Below are 19,102 nucleotides of genomic sequence, written 5' to 3'. Positions count from 1 at the left end.
ATGATCATATCACATAGAACAGCAAACGTATCAGATCAGCCATGCAAACGGAAAACGATATGTAGCCTACAGAGTGTCAAAGTGGGGGGCAGCCGTGCCCTACTGGTTAGCGCTTCGGACTTGTAACCCCGACCAGTAGGAAGCGGCTGAAGTGCCCTTGACCAAGGCAACCCTTCACTGCTCCCCGAGCTCCGCTGTTGTAGTAGCAGGCAGCTCACTGAGCCGGGATTAGTATGCTTCACCTCACTGTGTGCTGAGTGTGTTTCACTGTACTTATATACTGTACTTATATATGGGTATTTCCCAGAATTGGGGCCTATTTCTGTCCACAGGGTGTAATTCTATTAAAAACACATTAAATCTAATAATGTTTAGCATCACTAATTAGTATAAAGAAAAACAAGCCTAGACTTTTTTAATGGTTGCTCCTACTCATGATTTAGACACATTTTATTGGTGTTTTATGGTACAATATCAGTGTTTTGGTGTTGTCCGCAACCAGAGTTTTCACATATTGTGCCATATCTCAAACATTATTTATCAAAAATTAATTTAAAAAATCATGCATATGAATTAAATGTTATCTGAACTAATGAACTGCATGCACACATTATGCATATATATGCATTTCCTGCTTTATTTTGCTTAATGTATACCTGTCCCATGGTTTAGCCGTCATTACCAGCACACTCTACATAAAAGCACTTTGCTACTGTTTTTTCATCAAAAAAATATTTGGTAACCATGGTCACCTAATATCACAGTGGAATACATGGGTGTCAAGCAGAAAGATTGATGCCTTGATGTCCAGAAACATAAGAAAATCTACTCTTTATCCCTCGTTTTGGGCATGTACACTTATTATGTGTCATTACCATACGCATTGTATTCCTGAAATTTTAAAATTATTTTAATAGTTTAAATGATGTACATTACATGTAGAAAGCTAGCTACACTTGCATGGTGATAATTTTTGCTTCTCAGGGAAGTTTTTCGGTATAAATGTCATCACCAGCACAGTCATTACCAGCACATTATAGCTTGAAATGTAGTGGTAATGACGACTGTGTTGGTGATGACATTTTTGCAGATACATTTAAAGTACTCTTTTTAAAAGAAATACGTTTTTTTTTTCACAAAGTCAGTTCAACTTGGGTTTCTAAATTATAAACATTTAATTGCAATAGATTACGATCAGTGATTTGTCATCACCGCAACAAATGTCATTACCAGAACTGCAATGTCATCACCATCACCATGCATATTTTTGCCAATAGATTATGTATAAATTACAATAAATTACATTAATTAGATATTTTTGACAATGTTGGACAGTCTTAATTGCCACTGGATGAAAACAGATGTGATATATGGCATTTATTTCAAATAAATGAAATTCCAAGCCAGGGTCGAGTGAAAAAATCAAAAAATAAGATACTTAAACGACTATAATTCATGTTGTAAGTAAAATTCAACAATTCTAATAAGTTTAAGATAAAATAGACTTCATGTGAAACCATAATTGATCATTGATTGATCATTGATTGACCATTTCATCTTTAAAATGTACATATTAGATGATGTGATGGTAATGACATTTACCTGAAAAATGACAAAAAATCATAAATTCCCTTATATTGTGGTCTCAACCAAGCTCACAAGGTTACTCCTATCAAAATGACTGATAACTTGATGCATACCAATTAGTAAAATTTAGAATTTTATTTTTCAAAATTTCAGTTACCCAAATAGGCCCGAAATCTGAGAAATGCCCATATATATACACAGCACATTGTCTCATGCGGAAGCTTCTCCAACACACATATTGCACACTGCCCTCTCCCCACATACACGTAGCACACTATCCCATCTCCCCTGTCATCCCCCCAACACACACACCAAGACCCCTGGCAGTTGGGTTAGCCCCTTGAGCGTGGATCTGCCCAAGGTTTCTTCCTTGGTAAGGGAGTTTTTCCTTGCCCCTGTTGCTCTTGGGTGCTCCTTGTTGGTGCCCCCCCCCCCCCAATCATAATCCTCCCCCACCTTTCTTATGCAGCCCTTTGCCACTTAAATGCACAAATAGGCTGACACCAGACATAATTTCACTGCATTTCTTACTTCCAGTAACTATATGCATGTCACAATAACCTTCCTTGTATCCTTGTATATATATATATATATATATCAGTGGCGATTGCTGCTCTTTGGAACAGGGGAAGCTCTGATAAAACTGTTCAATTATTAAATTAATATTATTAAGGTGCTATATTGTTCTTTGAGGGTAAAAAATATCCCAAAACACAGAATAGGCCTAGTAGGCTATAGAGTTGGCATCATGTAGCCTATACCGTTATATAGCGCGCTACCTAACTTAGCCTAAATACAGAACTGAAACAAAAGCAAGTCACAAACTCTGTAACTCCACATTACGGTTTTATTTACAGTATGCTATTTACAAAGACAAATAGAAACCGACTGTATTACTCCCAAATTATGAGAATTTGAGCTGCAACTTGCCTTGCCTCTCGACTTCACCTGTCAACACTAACGTTAAAGGAGAATTCCGGTGTGATATTGACCTGAAGTGTGTTGAAACATGATACCTGATGAGTGTGAACGTATGTCTCATAGCGTATCTCGGCTTGTCCCCTGCACTCCAAAATCTGGCGCTAGTTAGCCGATGCTACCAACAGCTTTTTCAATGGTGGTGCTTCGGCATCGGGCTAGCCATGCAAATAAATCACTGTTTTACACCATTTACGAGGCTCAATGTATCTCCACACTTCATTGGTAGACTACCGAAGGCCCTTTATGTATTTATTTTTTTTTGGCCTTTTTATGATAGTGACAGTGGAGAGTGACAGGAAGAATGGGAGAGAGAGCAGGGGTGGGATCCGGAAAGGACCACTGGGCAGGAATCGAACCCGGGTCGCCGGCGTACGGTGCAGGTGCCCCAGCCAGTTGCGCCACATGTATTTTTATACCGTGTATTCTCCGTGAAAATTCATACACGAACTGTACCGTTTTGGTTCAATACCAATACATGAACCGTTACACCCCTAATATATATATAGGCTACAAACTGTGCATCCATTGCAGATGTGGCTGATTGTTTTCATAGAGGCCTAGGAGGTCCCCGGTCCCATACAAAGCGGGGAACATATATAGGACCCAGGGAACATATACGCTCCCAATGGTTTCCACTCATCCATGTTAGCCGTCACAAAAGTAATTCCTGTTGATCCTGATTAAGTTCACATGCATTCTTTGGATTTCTCTGTGTTCAGAAGGCCATTTTCCTCTGCATTTAGGTACTTGGGAACCTTTGTTTTGTTTAGGTGAACGGTATTAGTGAACGTGATCCTATTTGCATAGGCAGCTGTAACACTTCTATAGTTCTATAGTTTATCACATAATAAACATTGTGGTGCAGTTATTCAACTTACACTATGTTGCATCTAGGTCAAATGCATGATACAGACAACACAGGCATAAAACACATGCAATACAGACATAAAACAGTTTATAAGATTTAAAATAGACACGTGCCAACATCTATAGATAATATGAACATAATATGGTTGCTATCCTTTTTCTTCAAAACACATTTCCTTTTCATTTCGTCAATGGATTTCACACTGTTATTATTATATTCAGGGTGCGATTTGTGTAAAAACCAGAGGGGGGGATGATTTTGAATAAGTTTGTAACCCCCCCCCCCCCCCCAAAAAAAAAAAAAAACCGAACGATTCATAGCCTAGTAATGTCATGGCTAATAATACCCTAGGCCTATATTATTTTTGCCACCTTTGTAACATTTTAGTTTTAGTTTACCGTGGTGTATGACTTTAAACAGCTAGTGTGCTTGGTATGATGATCAGCTCCTCTAATGCAGGGTAGGACTTTTGACAAGCATACAAATTCACCTTGTTCTTGCCCCATCTGAAATGACTTCTCTACTTTTGCTGCCTCCATCCTTTCTGTATTTGTTGTGTAAAAAACGTTGTCTATTAGGCCTATGGCACTGAAGTCTTAAGTTAGTGAATTGGCTAACAGTGTTAGTTGGTAAATAGCCTACACATTGCGCTACACGCTGCGTAGGCTACGTGCATTCTCTCTCCTGCTGATTTGCGTTCAGTAGCCAATTGCGTAATATTGCAAAAGTTGAAAAAATAAATGTGTTTATTGTAGCCTACAGGAAATAAATAGCCTATCATACTGTCAGTTGCCTACAGTGCAGTGAAGAGTTTGGAGAGTATGTTATAGGGCAACTTGAAGTTTTATGAAAATTATTTACGAACCAGAACATAAAGACCATGAAGCTTCTATTTCTTGCAGCTGTTAAAACACCCGCTAGATAGTTTAAATACCCACCAACATACGTTTTTGCAGTAGGCTATAGATTATTTGTCTACTACTGGCTGATTTATCAAACGAGTGCTTTATCGTTCGTCCTCCGCAAACTACAGGTGTTTCGGTAGAGAGCCATTGAATAAGCGATGCCAAGCAATTTCTGTAACACTTTTTGTGACATTCAGCAAATATCTCCTCATTTAATGTAAGTTCCTTCGGACAATAGGCCTACGTTCTACTCTACGTGCAGTTGTCCTCCATCTCAGTTGCATCAGTTTTCTAATTTTGAATGTTCTAAAACATTATTATGCTTCACTGAATCCTTCTCGTTTTCTTTCATTTGTCCAGCTAACTTTTCCATTGAACCTAGCCATTTATGATGGATTACACACTCGACATTCTGAAATGTCCTGCACGATCAAGGCCAAATTAAGTTATCACGCAGCCACTGTGTCAGCAGCATCAGTGCTGACGGTGACGGTGCGTTTCTGATGTCAGATTATGATGTAGGCTAGCCTACTAGACTGTTCTCACGTTGCAGCGCTTTACTTATATGAAGTAGCATTAATCAATATGAGGGGCAGAGGGGGATAAATGTTGTCCCCCCCGACGATAAAAATAATTTAGCAGAGGTAGGGATAGGAAAACCAGAGGGTGGGAAATCCTCACCACCCCCCTACAAATCGCACCCTGATTATATTGGAAACAGCTTATTACTTTGACTAGGCTAGGCTACACGCACTGTTGCTTTAAGAATAATACACGTTTAGTTCTCAATGATCTTCTGCCAGCTCCGCTCTGCTATGGCTACTGCTGTGCTGTAGGCTGTGCCCTCTCACAGTTTATAAATTGTCGGTAGTGGGAACTACTGTTGCCTTCATGATTTCCTTTTAAACGTTTCTTATAAGGAGATATCAATTATCAACAATTACAAGCCAGCTGACCTGCTGCTCTCTTTCCCTCTCGTGAACGCTCTCAGACGTGTTCCCAATTAAGTGGAGTAGGCTAGCATAACGTGCAAGATCAGCTGCAAAGGAGATAACAAAGAGTAGGCCTATCATCTCTATGTAACATGATGTTTTGACATGGACATTGTAAACGTTCTCTAAAAAGAGTAAAAAGCAGTTTGCAGTAAAGCTAACCAACGTCGTCTATCGCAGGGAAAAAAAATAGCAAGCAACCAAATGAAATGCTCGGCGGGACGGATTAAAGTGCTTGGCGGGCCGCAGTTTGCCCACCCCTGGCCTAGGGCCTACTTGCCTTCACAGTCAGGTGCTCAGTGGAATTTTATACGGGTTGTGGAGCACGGTCTTAAACACATGGGCTATCACATGCAGGCCAGCTTTACAAACCTCTTCACTGTAAGTCAAACGGATGGTTAGCCCCCCCCCCGCCCCCGCTTCTTCCTGACCACCCAGCCATATTTATTGCTGTGATCTCAACAGGCTCACAGTGGGGACACAATCCATCTTTCTGGCCCCTTGGGATGTTTCATGGAAGGCTGCTCCTAGATTACATTCAGAACATCAAACCATGAATTAAGGACATTAGATTTCTGTAAAATCTACAAAACTGTGCTTATCTGAAATGGTTGAGGTTTTGTATAACACAGATATTGATATATTTTTCCTCATCTTTCATTATACTAGGCCAGTGTTTTTCAACCTTTTTGTGCTACGGCACACTTTTGACACTTAAAATGTCCCACGGCACAGTAACATCCTGTGTGAAGAAAAAATAAACATACCATAGCCTAAAATTTAAAATAATACACAGATATGGCCTTATTATGGCTTCTATGCAATACCTGCTCAATAAAACAAGCGCCCTCTGTTTCATTTGTAGGTGATATATCTAATTTAATTGTTGTTATGAACTGTGATGATTCTGTGAATACTGGATATGGGGCCCCCGTTGTACAATGCCTGCATACCACAAATAGTGCAATAAAATCAATGAGAGCATGTGGTTATAAATTATTTAATGCAACAGTTGCTTTTCTGGACCAGTGAGTGACATTTGGGTAATTTTCTGCGGCACACTTGATGATCTCTCACGGCACACTAGTGTGCCCCGGCACAGTGGTTGAAAAACACTGTACTAGGCTATACTCCATCTGTCGACAGTAGTAACATTTTGACAGAACATTTTGTCTTTTGTCCCCCAGCCTCCCATACTGTTGACATCATCACCACCACAGTCATCCATACTTCAACTTGTCTGTTGATAAAATGAAGGTGAGTGTGTTAGCTACACCATCTTTCAAATACACATGAAATATACATGACAATTTGACAAAGTTCTCTGTAGGTTCACAGGGCAGATAAATGAGTTCACATGCAAAGAGAACAATCACGTGAGGTTGCCAGTTGTTTGGACTATTAACATACAAATACTTGGTTAAGCCCTAAGGGGGAAAAGGGTTTAAAAAAAAGAGAGCTGGCATGGAGGGTAATAGTATATGGCTAATGAGACAGACAGTAGAGGATAATAAAAGGACAGCATTGATGTGCTCTCTCACTCTCTTGTCTTGTGATGCCTTGCACACAGCTCCAAGGCCTTTCACAGGAAGTCAAAGCATACGTCACCATACTGGCATGACTTGGCTGCTCAGCCTTCGCATACCTTACTCTCAACAATCAATCCTTTTTATACGCTGGTGAACCATGCTCTAAGCAAATGCCCATAGTCACAGGTTTGAGAATATGGCACTTCTGTGCGTAATGAATAGGCCTACTAACTTACATGTCTTCAGCTAGGTAGGCTCTCTTGTTATCATTATTAATCTTTAATTCTTTGGCACTGCTCAGACGAAGGGGGCAAATTACTCCAAATTCTGTGCAGAGACTGTCGCTCTAAATTATTTTGAATAAAAACCTTCACTTGATAGGTCAACAAGGTCAACAAAAATACAGGCCGGAGCTGAGCAGAAACAGATAGGGCCCTAATTTAAAAGATGGACAAAGAGTTACGTCTTAAGAGTCAAATGCATGGACCAAACAGTATTTACATAGCTGAGCAAATGGTAGGCCTAATATACATACATAAACACAGATAAAAACAAAATAAAAAAGTAAATAATATAAAAAGAGTGTGACATTTTAGATTTCAGTCTGAACATGTCACACTCGTGTTTATATTTTTATTGACTTTTATAATTGTTATTATATATATATATGTTTTTCTTTTTACACATTGATATTCATGTTGAAATATGTATATTTCCCCAGCGTTGAGAATATTTGATGCATTTTACACTTAAGCCTTTGCCCATCTTTCAAGTGAGGGCTTATTATGTTAACTGAGATGATTAAACTTTAGCTAATGTTTAAGCTGTAATTATGGTATCCATCTGAGTGCTTAAGTATTTCAGAGGTAATTAGGGGGGGGGGGGGGTATGGATCTCCATAAAAAACCTGAGTGAGATTGATGGGTTGTGTGCAGAATGAGCAGTGATGTCAGAGTCGAGAGGTCTGGTTAGGGTAATTAAGAGAGTCCAACTCATTTAAAGAGGGGCCAGCCCAAGCGGATAGTCTCAGAGTGGAGCTTGGCTAGATTTCTGGGATATTCAAACAGGGGGAAACTTTCTGACAACAAGTAGGGACAAAAAAGAAATCAAGAAAAAAGAACAATGAGAACTGCTCTGGTGGTCCTGGTGTTAACTTTATCAGCTTTGACAGTTGCAGGTGAGTGTTTGAGTTTATATCAGAGCTATGATGTATCTACCTTACACCTTGGATAGTTAATGCAAGTAACTGGGATATAAATTAAGTTGTGGGGATATGTAGCAGCTCTGACACAGCGATACTCGTAATATAATTGACCGATAATTTCAGTTATTCTAGTTCTGTTAGGTAATAAATTATGAGAGATGTGCAAGACATTGTTTTATTTTAAATGTTGTATGTTATTCATTAGTCAATTTTAATTGATAGTTTTAATGTGAGGCGCCGTGTGTAATACATTGTCTCAGACACGGATCAATTCATGGGATGGACAAAAAGTTCATTCATGATTTTTCATCAAGCATGTCAGAAGAATTTTCCATACTTTTAGTTAGATTATTCTGTTGTGATTACAGTTTTCTCAAAGCCAATACACTTTTCATGCATTTCTTTTGGCTGTAAGTCAAAGTGGTTGGTTGTTTGTGTTGTTTTAATGCTGAGTTACAGAATAATCATTGTATTAGGAATTAAGATGTTTCTTTCATTCAATCTCTTTGTGTGTTGGTCCTGTGTGTATTTGTCTGGCTGTATTACAGAATGTTGGGACTTTGTTGTTCTAAAACACCAAATCAAATAGTTGAATATTTATTGTCCTACAACTTAACATGGCTATCTTAGGGGACAAATTGCATGATCACGTTACAATATAATTACTGCCATGACAACACTGTGAATTTTCTAGATATTGAAAGTACTACAACAACAATGTTTGAGAAAGTGATTTCTGCAGCCCCTGTCAAGTCCCCAGCGATATTTACTTTCAGAAAGTATAAACACTAAAACAGTTTTTCTATAAATGAATTCACTGTGGTAATATTTTAGATTAATTAATTATATTGATAATATATTTGATTAGATGAAAAATAATCTTTTTATGGTTTTTGGCATCTAGCACATAAATTAAATTGAACTTAATAGTAATCGTTAGATAAAGTGAACTGTGTGTACCAATAACTTGTTTTGCACACTGAATTAATTAGTTCCCTTTTTGTGATTAGGAATACCACTGTGTCACTGACAACTTTTCCTCATAGTTTACAAAACAGGATCCCTGAACTTCCCACATTATTGTTTGGATAGAGAGAGCAGAGGGGGGTGGCACGAGAGGGAGAGGGAGAGAGGGAGAGAGGCACAAGATGAAAGGGGAAGGGGTGTGAGACAAAAGAGAGAGAACCGAGTGGGGTGAAGGATGGAGACTGCTGTCTGAGCCTTTGCTCATTCCTGACTGTGGGATTACGGCTGCGTGTGCTCAGCTGAGAGTCACATGAAAGGGATTGCAAGGGATTGCCAGAACCGTGTGACTCTCACCGCCTGGAACCTCACCAGCTATGCAGCCCCTCCTTCTCCACCCCATCTTTACCCCCCCCGCCCCCCCCAGCTCTCCCCTCCAGTAATGCTGTTCAGCAGCACATTCTGCCTCCTCAACCTCTCCACAACCCCACACTTCAAGCTCGTGCTCTGTGATCCCTTAGGGAAAGCCAGTGAAGCATCTGCCCTCTGATGACACACCCTTGCCCTGCCCTCACAATCCACTAAGACCCTTTGGGAAATTTGGTCAAATATCCATGTACCCCCCTCAGAGTGCTGTAACCCTCCTATCAGACACAATCACACCCTAAATCCCATGACCTAAGAAGTCACCAATACCTTTGATCTTGACCTTTGGGGAAAGTTAGTAAAATATCCCCACACCTACCCCCCCACCTCCCACCCCTTCTCTGGCCTGTCCCTCCCACGTATTAGTACTATCCATCCTGCCATATAAACCTCAGAGCCTTGTGTCCTAACCAATTGCTAATCAACTATCATCTCCTTAAAGCAGTAGAAGCAGTCAACTCCGATCCTTAAATCAAAACTTTTTGCGTTATGGTCAGAAACTAACAAAGTAACAGTAAGCGGAAGTCCTAAAACACCACCTAGGTGGCACTGATTAAAGATTGTGAATGTGTTCACTGGCCTCTTTCTGTGGTGTTGGCGATGCTGTGATGGCTTTTCTTTCAACAACAGGAATTTGTTTTCCTCGAGGGCTTTTAGTTGTGCACACATAATTTATACTATTAAACTTTATACTATTCTATTTCACTCATTCCGATGAAGTGTAACCCTAAATTAATGTCTACTTGTGTGACCTACTTGTAGCAAAGGCTTTGACTTGGACATAGTTGGCGTCACGTGCTTCTATAATACTTTAGCATAGATTTCATTGGACTTAATGGTTGAATTCATCACAAAACTGGCCAAGTTAAGTGGCAGCAAAACAAACAAAAATGACCTCCTCTCCATCATTGTGTCTTGACACGTATGATGCATTCTGTGTTGTGCTGCATTAGTTTTGTTTTTACAAACAGCATAAAGCCATGAACAAAAAATCTCAACTTTTATCCTATCTCTCTGAAGAACATTGTCTGCGATATTTGGTGTGTTTTGTATGCATTTCTGTTTGATATCTTGTGGAGCGGATTTCTCCAGGCTTTTCCCGGCACTTGACAATCTTCAGATATTCGAATATATTAGCTATTTAAATTTTTAACATTGAGCATGCTGGCCAAGACTTATAGAGCCATGGATCTTGGTCTTGGTTATGATATATGATATGCAGCATAACCTTGCTCTGACAAGTGTGTTTTCTCCATTGAATTGTGTAAAGAACTCTCAGAGTTCTATTATAGAGGCAAACACACTTCCCAATTATTAAATAATCAAGTTAATAGGATCACGTGTCGCTGGCTGCCTTCCTAATGCCCATGAAAAATAACAAAAATGGGCCAGCTTATTGCCACATGATGTCTGTGTGTTGAATAGCAGTGGCATAGTGTGATTTCATATTCAAAGTTCAAAAGATCCTTTCAGAATGTGCATGGGCTGCCTTCAAAGATGCCTTCAAAATTCAAATAGAGGAGAGTTTGCTGACTAACAGTATGACCATATTATTAAACTAACTATGCCATTTTGAGAGGTGCCATTTGACCAATATGTTATGAGCATACTCTACCTTAGTCGATTGTGGTTCAGGCAATTATATGAACAACAAAAACAGAGCACAGTGATAAGGTTATTCCAAAGATTTTTAAAACCTCATAAGTCTGTGGTCTTACAAGATGTATCGCCTCCCTGTTAAATAATTAACACAGTTGTCATTTTTACAGATGATGTGAAAGAGAAAGTGATGTGGGTATTGTATAAGTAACAATCTGTGAGGGGTTGAACTGTGCTGAGGTATTCTTAATCCCTCTCCATTTCTCTGAATCATTCTGTTTTCTGTTTTCACAGATGCAAAGACTCGCTTCTCACGATACCGATCATGGAACTCACGGATGTATCCGGTGTGGAGAGATGGAGATTCCAGATACAGGAACTGCTGGAAAGGTGCTCTTTTAATGGATGTTGACACCAAGTGTATAGCAATCTGATAGAACTTTGTTTGCACACTGTTAATCAATCAAAATATTTCACACTTTATGATAACAAAAAAAAACTGATGATAGAATTTTTACTGGGCACTAGTTTTTAAGACATAGAGCAGATCCCATGAATGACAGGCCTTATTAAAAGAAAGCCTAAACAGTACTATAAATTATTATGACGAATGTAAATGTGAACGTAACATCATCAATTCAACCCTTCTTTTTTACTTTGTCTAGGTGGAGAGGTGACATTTGATGTCAGAAACGATGCACCAACGTTGACGGGCGCAAAAGCAACCTTCAACATTGATGTGCGTTTCCCCCCAAATCAAACATTGCTTGATGATGGACAAGTAGTGTGGGCTAGAAACTGCACCGTTGATGGTAAGAGCATTAGAACACATATTAGTATCTGATGTAAATGTATAGTAAATGTGTACAGCATTGTGAACAACATATGTACAACATATGATGTTTGCACATTATACTTTGGGTTTGACTAAATGATTGTTACACACTCTTCATAGATTTGCGTCTTTCCATACAATGTAACTTTACTTGAAGCTGGACATTTTAGATTTTCAAGAGCCTAGAGCCTTAAACTGAAGCAGAAGAATCACATGTCACCGAAGCATGTGTGAAGCTGATGATCTCATGTGTGAAGTTGAGGATCTCATGTGTGAAGCTGAAGATCTCATGTGTGAAGCTGAAGATCTCATGTGTGAAGCTGAGGATCTCATGTGTGAAGCTGATGATCTAATGTGTGAAGCTGATGAGAAAAAAGAGAGATGAGAGTCACTAAAAGCTTCACTTGTTTCCTCACAGGAACTGAGTACCAGGCAGGGCAGCCAGTGTATGCGGAGCGCAACACTCCAGACGAGTGGAACGGTGTCTTCCCTGATGGCACCCCCTACATGGGCAGCTCTGGCAGGAAACCACGCTACATCTACGTGTGGAAGACCTGGGGTATTTACGTTACTACTTATTCTAACACACATTAACACATACTCAGAGGGAAAACATGTGTCTCGTCTTTTTCTTCCCGCGTGACAAATAACTTACATTTTATTTTTCATAAAGTGTATTATGGATGTGCTAAATTGGTAAACAGTGGCAGCTGTCTCATCATTGTACTGACATTTGGTATAATATTACATAAAAACAGTTGGAAGGTAAAGTCTATTCTTCAGGAATAGGAAACTTGGAGAATTGACTTAATCAGTTAAAAAAAGACATGCCTACAGCAACCATAAGGACACTAAGCGACTCACCCTTCTATTTGAACCTCCTCTGTAGGACGTTTCTGGCAGGTGGCAGACGGCCCCTCCTCCTTCCTGACCATCGGCACTGATAACGTTCCCCTGGGCTCCTACAACATGGAGGTGGTCATCTATCACTGCCGCGGGAAAGACAGGTTCATCCCCCTGGGTTACGCCTCCACCCAGTTCTCCATCACAGGTAGGCAGCAGGTTACTGCGAAGAGTAGTCGGGGGTAGCAGAGATCGATGGGCTGGGATTTTAAGGGAGACACTGAATGAGAGTGTAAAGTGAAAGACAGATTGATGGAGGGGTTCATGGGAAGTGTTTATATTTTCACTGTTAATATCTGACTTTTTAATGTATTGTATATCTTGTACAGTATTTTAATGTATTGTATAACTGAGTCATTGTATGAGGTTGCATGACCTCTTTCGTTTTCCTGCTTCCTGTGTAAGTAGGTCTTTTATGTATCATTCTGTGTCCACTAAGAACAGATGCATCTGTATTTGCATGATAGTTACTGTATTTACTGTATGAATGAAATATTGAGACTTACCAAGAATTTACTCATTTTTATCATTTATAAACTAATACTATGGTCTTGTAACAAACATTCCATATATTTTTCTCTTCAGACCAGATTCCTTTCAGAGTTGCCATCTCCCAGGTCAATGACGTGAACCAGGCTGACCAGAGTTTCGTCCAAAACCGTGCCGTCTCCTTTAACATCAACCTCCACGACCCCAGCCAGTACCTGAGTAGCTCAGATGTGGCCTTCACCTGGGACTTCGGAGACAACAGCGGGACCCTCATCACCCGGGAAAACACCGTCACACACACATATGTCTCTGCCGGCGCCTTCAGGCCTCAGGTGGTCCTCATGGCCTCCATCCCCAACACCTGTGATCCCAACCCAACCGTCGGAGGAGCCACAGTCCAGCCCACTCTCCCACCTGTGGATCCTGACACCACAGGTAGGAAACCAGGAGACCAGTCAGAGGCATCTTTACTCAGACAAATTGTCTTTAACCTTTGATTGTAGCAACTTCCAACACATGTGGAAACAGGACAGTTATAGTGAACACTGCCTACTACTGTTGAATGATCTGGAATGATACAAATGTAACTGAAACATAGGCTATTCATTCATCTCCTACACCTACATTTTTTTTAAATCTGTGCTCATCTTAATGTGGAAAGACTGTGGAAAATATCCAAATTTCTCTCCTTGTCTCTTCTCAGGAGATGATGCAGGTGCAGCACCGGCCGCTGATGTCCCCGTCCCCACCGAAGCTGGAGACATCGCCTTGGCGGTGCCAGCCTCCGCCGCTCCAGCTGCTGAGGGAGCTGTGGTAGACACTGACGCTGCTGCTGCGGATGGCGCTACGGTGGACACGGCTGCTGATGCTGATGCTGCAGCTGATGCAACCACTGTTGATGCTGCTGCTGCCGATGCTGCGACTGTTGATGCTGCTGCTGCCGATGCTGCGACTGTTGATGCTGCAGCAGCTGATGCTGCGACTGTTGATGCTGCTGCTGCCGATGCTGCGACTGTTGATGCTGCAGCTGCCGATGCTGCGACTGTTGATGCTGCAGCTGCCGATGCTGCGACTGTTGATGCTGCTGCTGCCGATGCTGCGACTGTTGATGCTGCTGCTGCCGATCCTGCAACTGTTGATGCTGCTGCCGCCGATGCTGCTGCTGCTGATGCCACTGCAGCTGCTGCAGACACAGAAGTTGCCGCTGCTGAGGCTGTTGACACTGCCACTGTGACTGTGGCTGAAGACCCAGCTGTCCCAGTTGCTGAGGCTACCATTGTTCCAGTCGCAGAAATGGCAGCCGACGCCGAAGCTGTTGCTGTGGACACTGCAGTTGTCGATGCTGATGCTGCTGTTGCTGGAGAGGACGTTACCGTAGAACTGGCAGCCACAGTTCTCCCAGAAGCCCCTGCTGCAGGGGATGCTGCTGTTGCAGTTGCGGACGCGGCAGCAGTGACTGAGGTTGCGGCCCAGGCTGAGGCCGAGGGAGCAGTTGCGGATGTGGAGGTCGTTGCTGCTCCCACGGTGGCCGTGGTGCCTGTGGCTGATGAAGACGAGGTTATAGTGACCGTGAATGACGCTGTTGCCACAGAGGCTGCTGTGATCGCTGCAGCCACTCCTGGGGAAAATGAAGTAGTAGTGAATGTTGTAACTGCAGGTGGGTCTAAAAAGATTTCAGAATATTTATTATATTATTGAAAATGTATATGTATATTTAGTTATGATGTATTTTAATTGCAAAAATGTGTAAAACAATACATTGCCATTGAATGGTATTTACTAACTCAAAGATACAGAATTTAAGGTAGAGTAAAGCATAGAAGAAGAAAAATACCCCAAGACATACCATTACTGTATATGCGTGCCACTCGTTACCATAATTTACAGCTCAAACATACTTGTCTCAACACTGTTGGGAGAGTCTCTATGACATCTCAGTCTGGCTGTTTTCCACCCCAGTTTTGATTAAGCTCCATCATGGTCCACATCAGCCATTTTGGCTCTGAGCTCTGTATGTTTTGACTTCACCTACAGCTCCAGTGCCACCCACAGTAGCAGCAGTGGTTAATGAGATTGGTGCTGAGGTGGAGGTGGAGGCAGGCACGGAGGTGGCCCAGGTGGCTCTGGTCATCGCCAAGAGACAGGCTCCCGAGTTACCACCGGCAGAAAATGGCTGCAATGTTTTCCGCTATGGCTCCTTCTCAACTGACCTTCAGATTGTCCGTAAGTCACATCCTTTTCTCATGCATGTCTATTGACCCAGAGTAGAATTGAGTAGAAATTATGGGAACATAACATCTTCAGACATTGCAAAGAAAAGTAGGGCCAGAATTTGAAATGTCTCTACTGTTACAGTACCTCATAGAACAAGAGATAAAATGACATTCTTATGCATTAGATGCAATTACATTTTTAGTAGATTAGATTAAACTTTATTGTCATTGTGTACAAAGTACAAAGCCAACGAAATGCAGTTTGTGTCTAACCATTTCATTATCATTTTTATTATCATTTTTATTATATATAAAGAGTATATAAGTCATTTTACTCTCTTGTTGTCCTTAGAGGGGATTGAGAATGCCGAGATTGTGGAGGTGAATAACGTGGTGACGTTGGCTACAGAGGTGGATCAGAATGCTGTCGATCTCACTATCACCTGCCAGGGCAGGTAAGGCCACTCTCACGCACTCATGTTGTATCAATACAGAAACAAAGCTGCTACTCAAGAAAAAATTATAATAAAAGTAATTTATGTTTCATAAAGTTATTTATCATAATTTATGCTAGCAAAACGTCAAAAAATGCTCTAAAATTCTAAAAATGTTACATGATCAGTGCATTTAAAGGATTGGACCTGGAGATTGAGGACCCTGCTAAACACACCTCAAGTTCTATAAAATATATTTTCTTTTTATCAAAACAGATTCAACACTTAAGAAGTAAAAGTAAAATAATGTTATCTACCAGTTGCATTTAGAAATGGTCTAGATAGTGTAGTATCTGTTCTTATCAGTTTAATATCTGATACGTCCTCTACCCGAAGACTGTATATTAAGCGCATTTTTGAAACAGGGTGATGGAGGACCCAGTATTTCAGTACCTACAGGAACGGTGCACCAAAAAAAGAAATGGTCTATGTCTATCAGTCTATGTCCCACCGATATCAGTTCACACTCCACTCTCCCCACTCTTTCTGGTGTCCGCAGTCTGCCCAGTGAGGTGTGCACGGTGGTGTCAGGAGCCGACTGTGCCACGCCGGTGCAGACGGTGTGCAACGCCGTGGCTCCCGCTCCCGAGTGCCAGATGATCCTCCGTCAGTTCTTCAACGACACCGGCATCTTCTGCATCAACGTGTCGCTCACCAACGACGTCAGCCTGGCCGTCGCCAGTGCCATGGTCAGCGTGACAGCGGGTGAGTTTTATGAATGTGATGGCATAGGATGGTACACATGCATATATACCATCCCATATCAGAATATTTATGCTTCTCTTCATGTTTGCAGCATTGTATCACATTTTGATAGAGCTTTGACTAACATATAATGACTAATGGGCAGTGTTGAATTTGACAAAGTTTGTCAACATAAACATTGAATGTAATATAAAGTAATCAGCTTGTTAGAAATATTAAGTGAAAATGTTACAACAATCCAACAAGTCGGAATAAAGCACAGTTCATCATACAATACAATATTGTTATGGTGGTATTGAAGGATATCTGAAGATATTTATTTTCCCTGTGAAATGTCTTCAGACCTCACATCTCTGAATCTTATGCACGGCTCAGTAATGGTGGGTTTTTATTTTTTGCTTGCAGGACCAAATTCATCAGCAGGTGGCGCCATTGGAGCAGTGATGGGGATTCTGGTACTTGCCTGTGCAGTTGGGGTCATTGGTTTGGCCTACCGGTAAGTGACTTGCCATGTCTCTTTGGTCTCAAAGAGAGGGTCTCTCAGCGTGACAGGGGATATGACACAGGAGCATTTGCCTTATGTGGACTTTAAGAGACATGTCTAAATACTCACAGGGACATGGTGCAATCAGTGGCTTTTGCTGTGTAACACAGCCAGGCAGCTACATAGTCTCTAAAAGGCTAACAAGTGAATCATATGTGATATGTGTATGGAATCAGAATTAGAATCAGGTTTATTTGGCAAAGTGAATTAGTACACACAAGGAATTTAGTTCTGCCCGATGGTGTCCCTCTACCATAGACAATGTATAGACAATACAATATAGAAGATATATCAAAAACAATAAAGACAATATGGGTCCACTCCTTGACATATATTTTGCTGTGTTTCCAACCAGGCGCTTTAAGCAGTACAGGCCTCTGACGGAGGACTCGTCAGACAGTGCCCTCGGCAGCTCAGGAAGGACCTCGGTACCCCTGCTACTCTGGAACCTTCTCAGTCGCCACTCAGCGGGGGAAAGTCGTCCTCTGCTTCAGGGACGCGTGGTGTAAAACGTCTTAACGAGTGTGTGTGTGTGTGTGTGTGTGTGTTTGTGTGTGTGTGTGTGTGAGAGCTAGAGAGGAGAGAGAAAGAGGAAACACACGTGCTGTCTTTCTCTCTATCACACACACACTCACACATATACAGAATAGACACACACAAGCATACACATACTAGCACAACACACAATCCACAGCTGTGTTGGTCCCTGTTGATGCACTGCTGATAATAAAATAAACATGTGGAAAAAAATGTATACATTTTGTAAACATGAGAAGAGAAAAGAGGTCATTACAGGATTTTTTCTACCTAGTATTGCGCACACAAGTGTATATAAATATATACCATATTATTTCGACCCATAATATATACCTATATTTCATTTAATAATCTCATGAACATGTTTAAAAATGTGCAGTTTTTATATTTCCCTTTATTTTCTGCTTCACTTCATTTTGTCTCAACAAGCTGAAACCCTTTGAATCTAACCTGGCATCACTGTGGCCTTGCTAACACTAAATTATCCGTCCTGCTGCTGTTATTTCATAGCTGCCTCTTTGATGACCTAGTTCCATATAGCCAAGCTGGAGTGAAGCTTGCACTAAAACAAATCTGTATATTTTTTTTTATTTGTTTGTGTCCTTAATTGTATTATAACAGGCCATGACTAACTGTTGCATGGTTGACATTGAACATAATTTTCTGAAATGTTTTCATTCCAAAATCATGTCATAGTGAAAACTATTGCTAATTGATCTTAAATATCACATATGAATTTATCCAACATTTCACCTGCTAATCAACTAACAAAGAAGAGACACACTTATAAGCAAATTAACACTGGATTATATCCTTTAAATTAAAAGTATAACTATTTGCACTGAGTACATGAAATCACTATCTCTGCTTAATCTTACGCTGTGGGGCAAGGTTGCCAGTATACAGGAGTTGGACCACCATACTGCAAATATTTTGCAGTATCTTTCTGTTAGGTGACATTTCCCATGTTCTGTGATGACTTAACCAACTCAAATGTGACTTTCGAAAATAGTATATTGTGTATCTATTCAAGTTTTTTTGTTGGGTGTATATCTTGACCAAGATAGGAAAGCATAATGAATCTTTTGTTAAGAACAAAAAAGGATAACTATCATATTCTTACACTGACAACCTCAGGAAAGCACACATTTGAGTGCAAGTTAGATATGTAGAAATGTTCTTTTTCCCCCAAATTCAGGAGTAATTTTCTTTTGTTGTATCTCACAGGGTCTTTTGAAATGTATGTACAGAAATATTAAACTGTAACATATTGCTCAACTCTCCGTAAAATCAGTTTCTCTCCCTAACGTGGTACTCCTGTATGAAAT

General features: G+C 40.7%; 1 protein-coding gene and 1 pseudogene across 1 annotated transcript; both read left to right on the top strand.

Annotated features, from left to right (window-relative positions):
- Nucleotides 1–7,984: 7,984 nt before the first annotated feature.
- Nucleotides 7,985–17,807, top strand: pmela (premelanosome protein a). Its single transcript, XM_076268684.1, has 12 exons — nucleotides 7,985–8,039; nucleotides 11,349–11,444; nucleotides 11,720–11,866; nucleotides 12,308–12,448; nucleotides 12,779–12,940; nucleotides 13,378–13,716; nucleotides 13,985–14,938; nucleotides 15,316–15,504; nucleotides 15,847–15,949; nucleotides 16,488–16,693; nucleotides 17,099–17,189; nucleotides 17,593–17,807. Exons 1-12 carry the CDS (start codon nucleotides 7,985–7,987, stop codon nucleotides 17,744–17,746), a joined length of 2,637 nt encoding a protein of 878 aa, XP_076124799.1. The 3' UTR covers nucleotides 17,747–17,807.
- On the top strand, nucleotides 16,238–16,403 carry LOC143105293 (U2 spliceosomal RNA; annotated as a pseudogene).
- Nucleotides 17,808–19,102: the final 1,295 nt, after the last annotated feature.

The sequence above is a fragment of the Alosa pseudoharengus genome, unplaced genomic scaffold (genome assembly GCF_046254945.1).
Source record: "Alosa pseudoharengus isolate Yale_2024_CS ecotype anadromous, Long Island Sound unplaced genomic scaffold, YU_APseudo_1.1 YU_APseudo_1.1_scf_5, whole genome shotgun sequence".
In the NCBI taxonomy this organism is placed as follows: domain Eukaryota; kingdom Metazoa; phylum Chordata; class Actinopteri; order Clupeiformes; family Clupeidae; genus Alosa; species Alosa pseudoharengus.
This window is presented reverse-complemented; position numbering and strand designations above follow the sequence as displayed.

Excerpts from the sequence above, each read along its gene's own strand:
- pmela (XM_076268684.1), top strand. The coding sequence starts at position 7,985 with ATGAGAACTGCTCTGGTGGTCCTGGTGTTAACTTTATCAGCTTTGACA. Across the intron at positions 12,449-12,778 it reads CTACGTGTGGAAGACCTGGG|GACGTTTCTGGCAGGTGGCA; the intron begins GTATTTACGTTA and ends CCTCCTCTGTAG. Across the intron at positions 17,190-17,592 it reads GTCATTGGTTTGGCCTACCG|GCGCTTTAAGCAGTACAGGC; the intron begins GTAAGTGACTTG and ends GTTTCCAACCAG.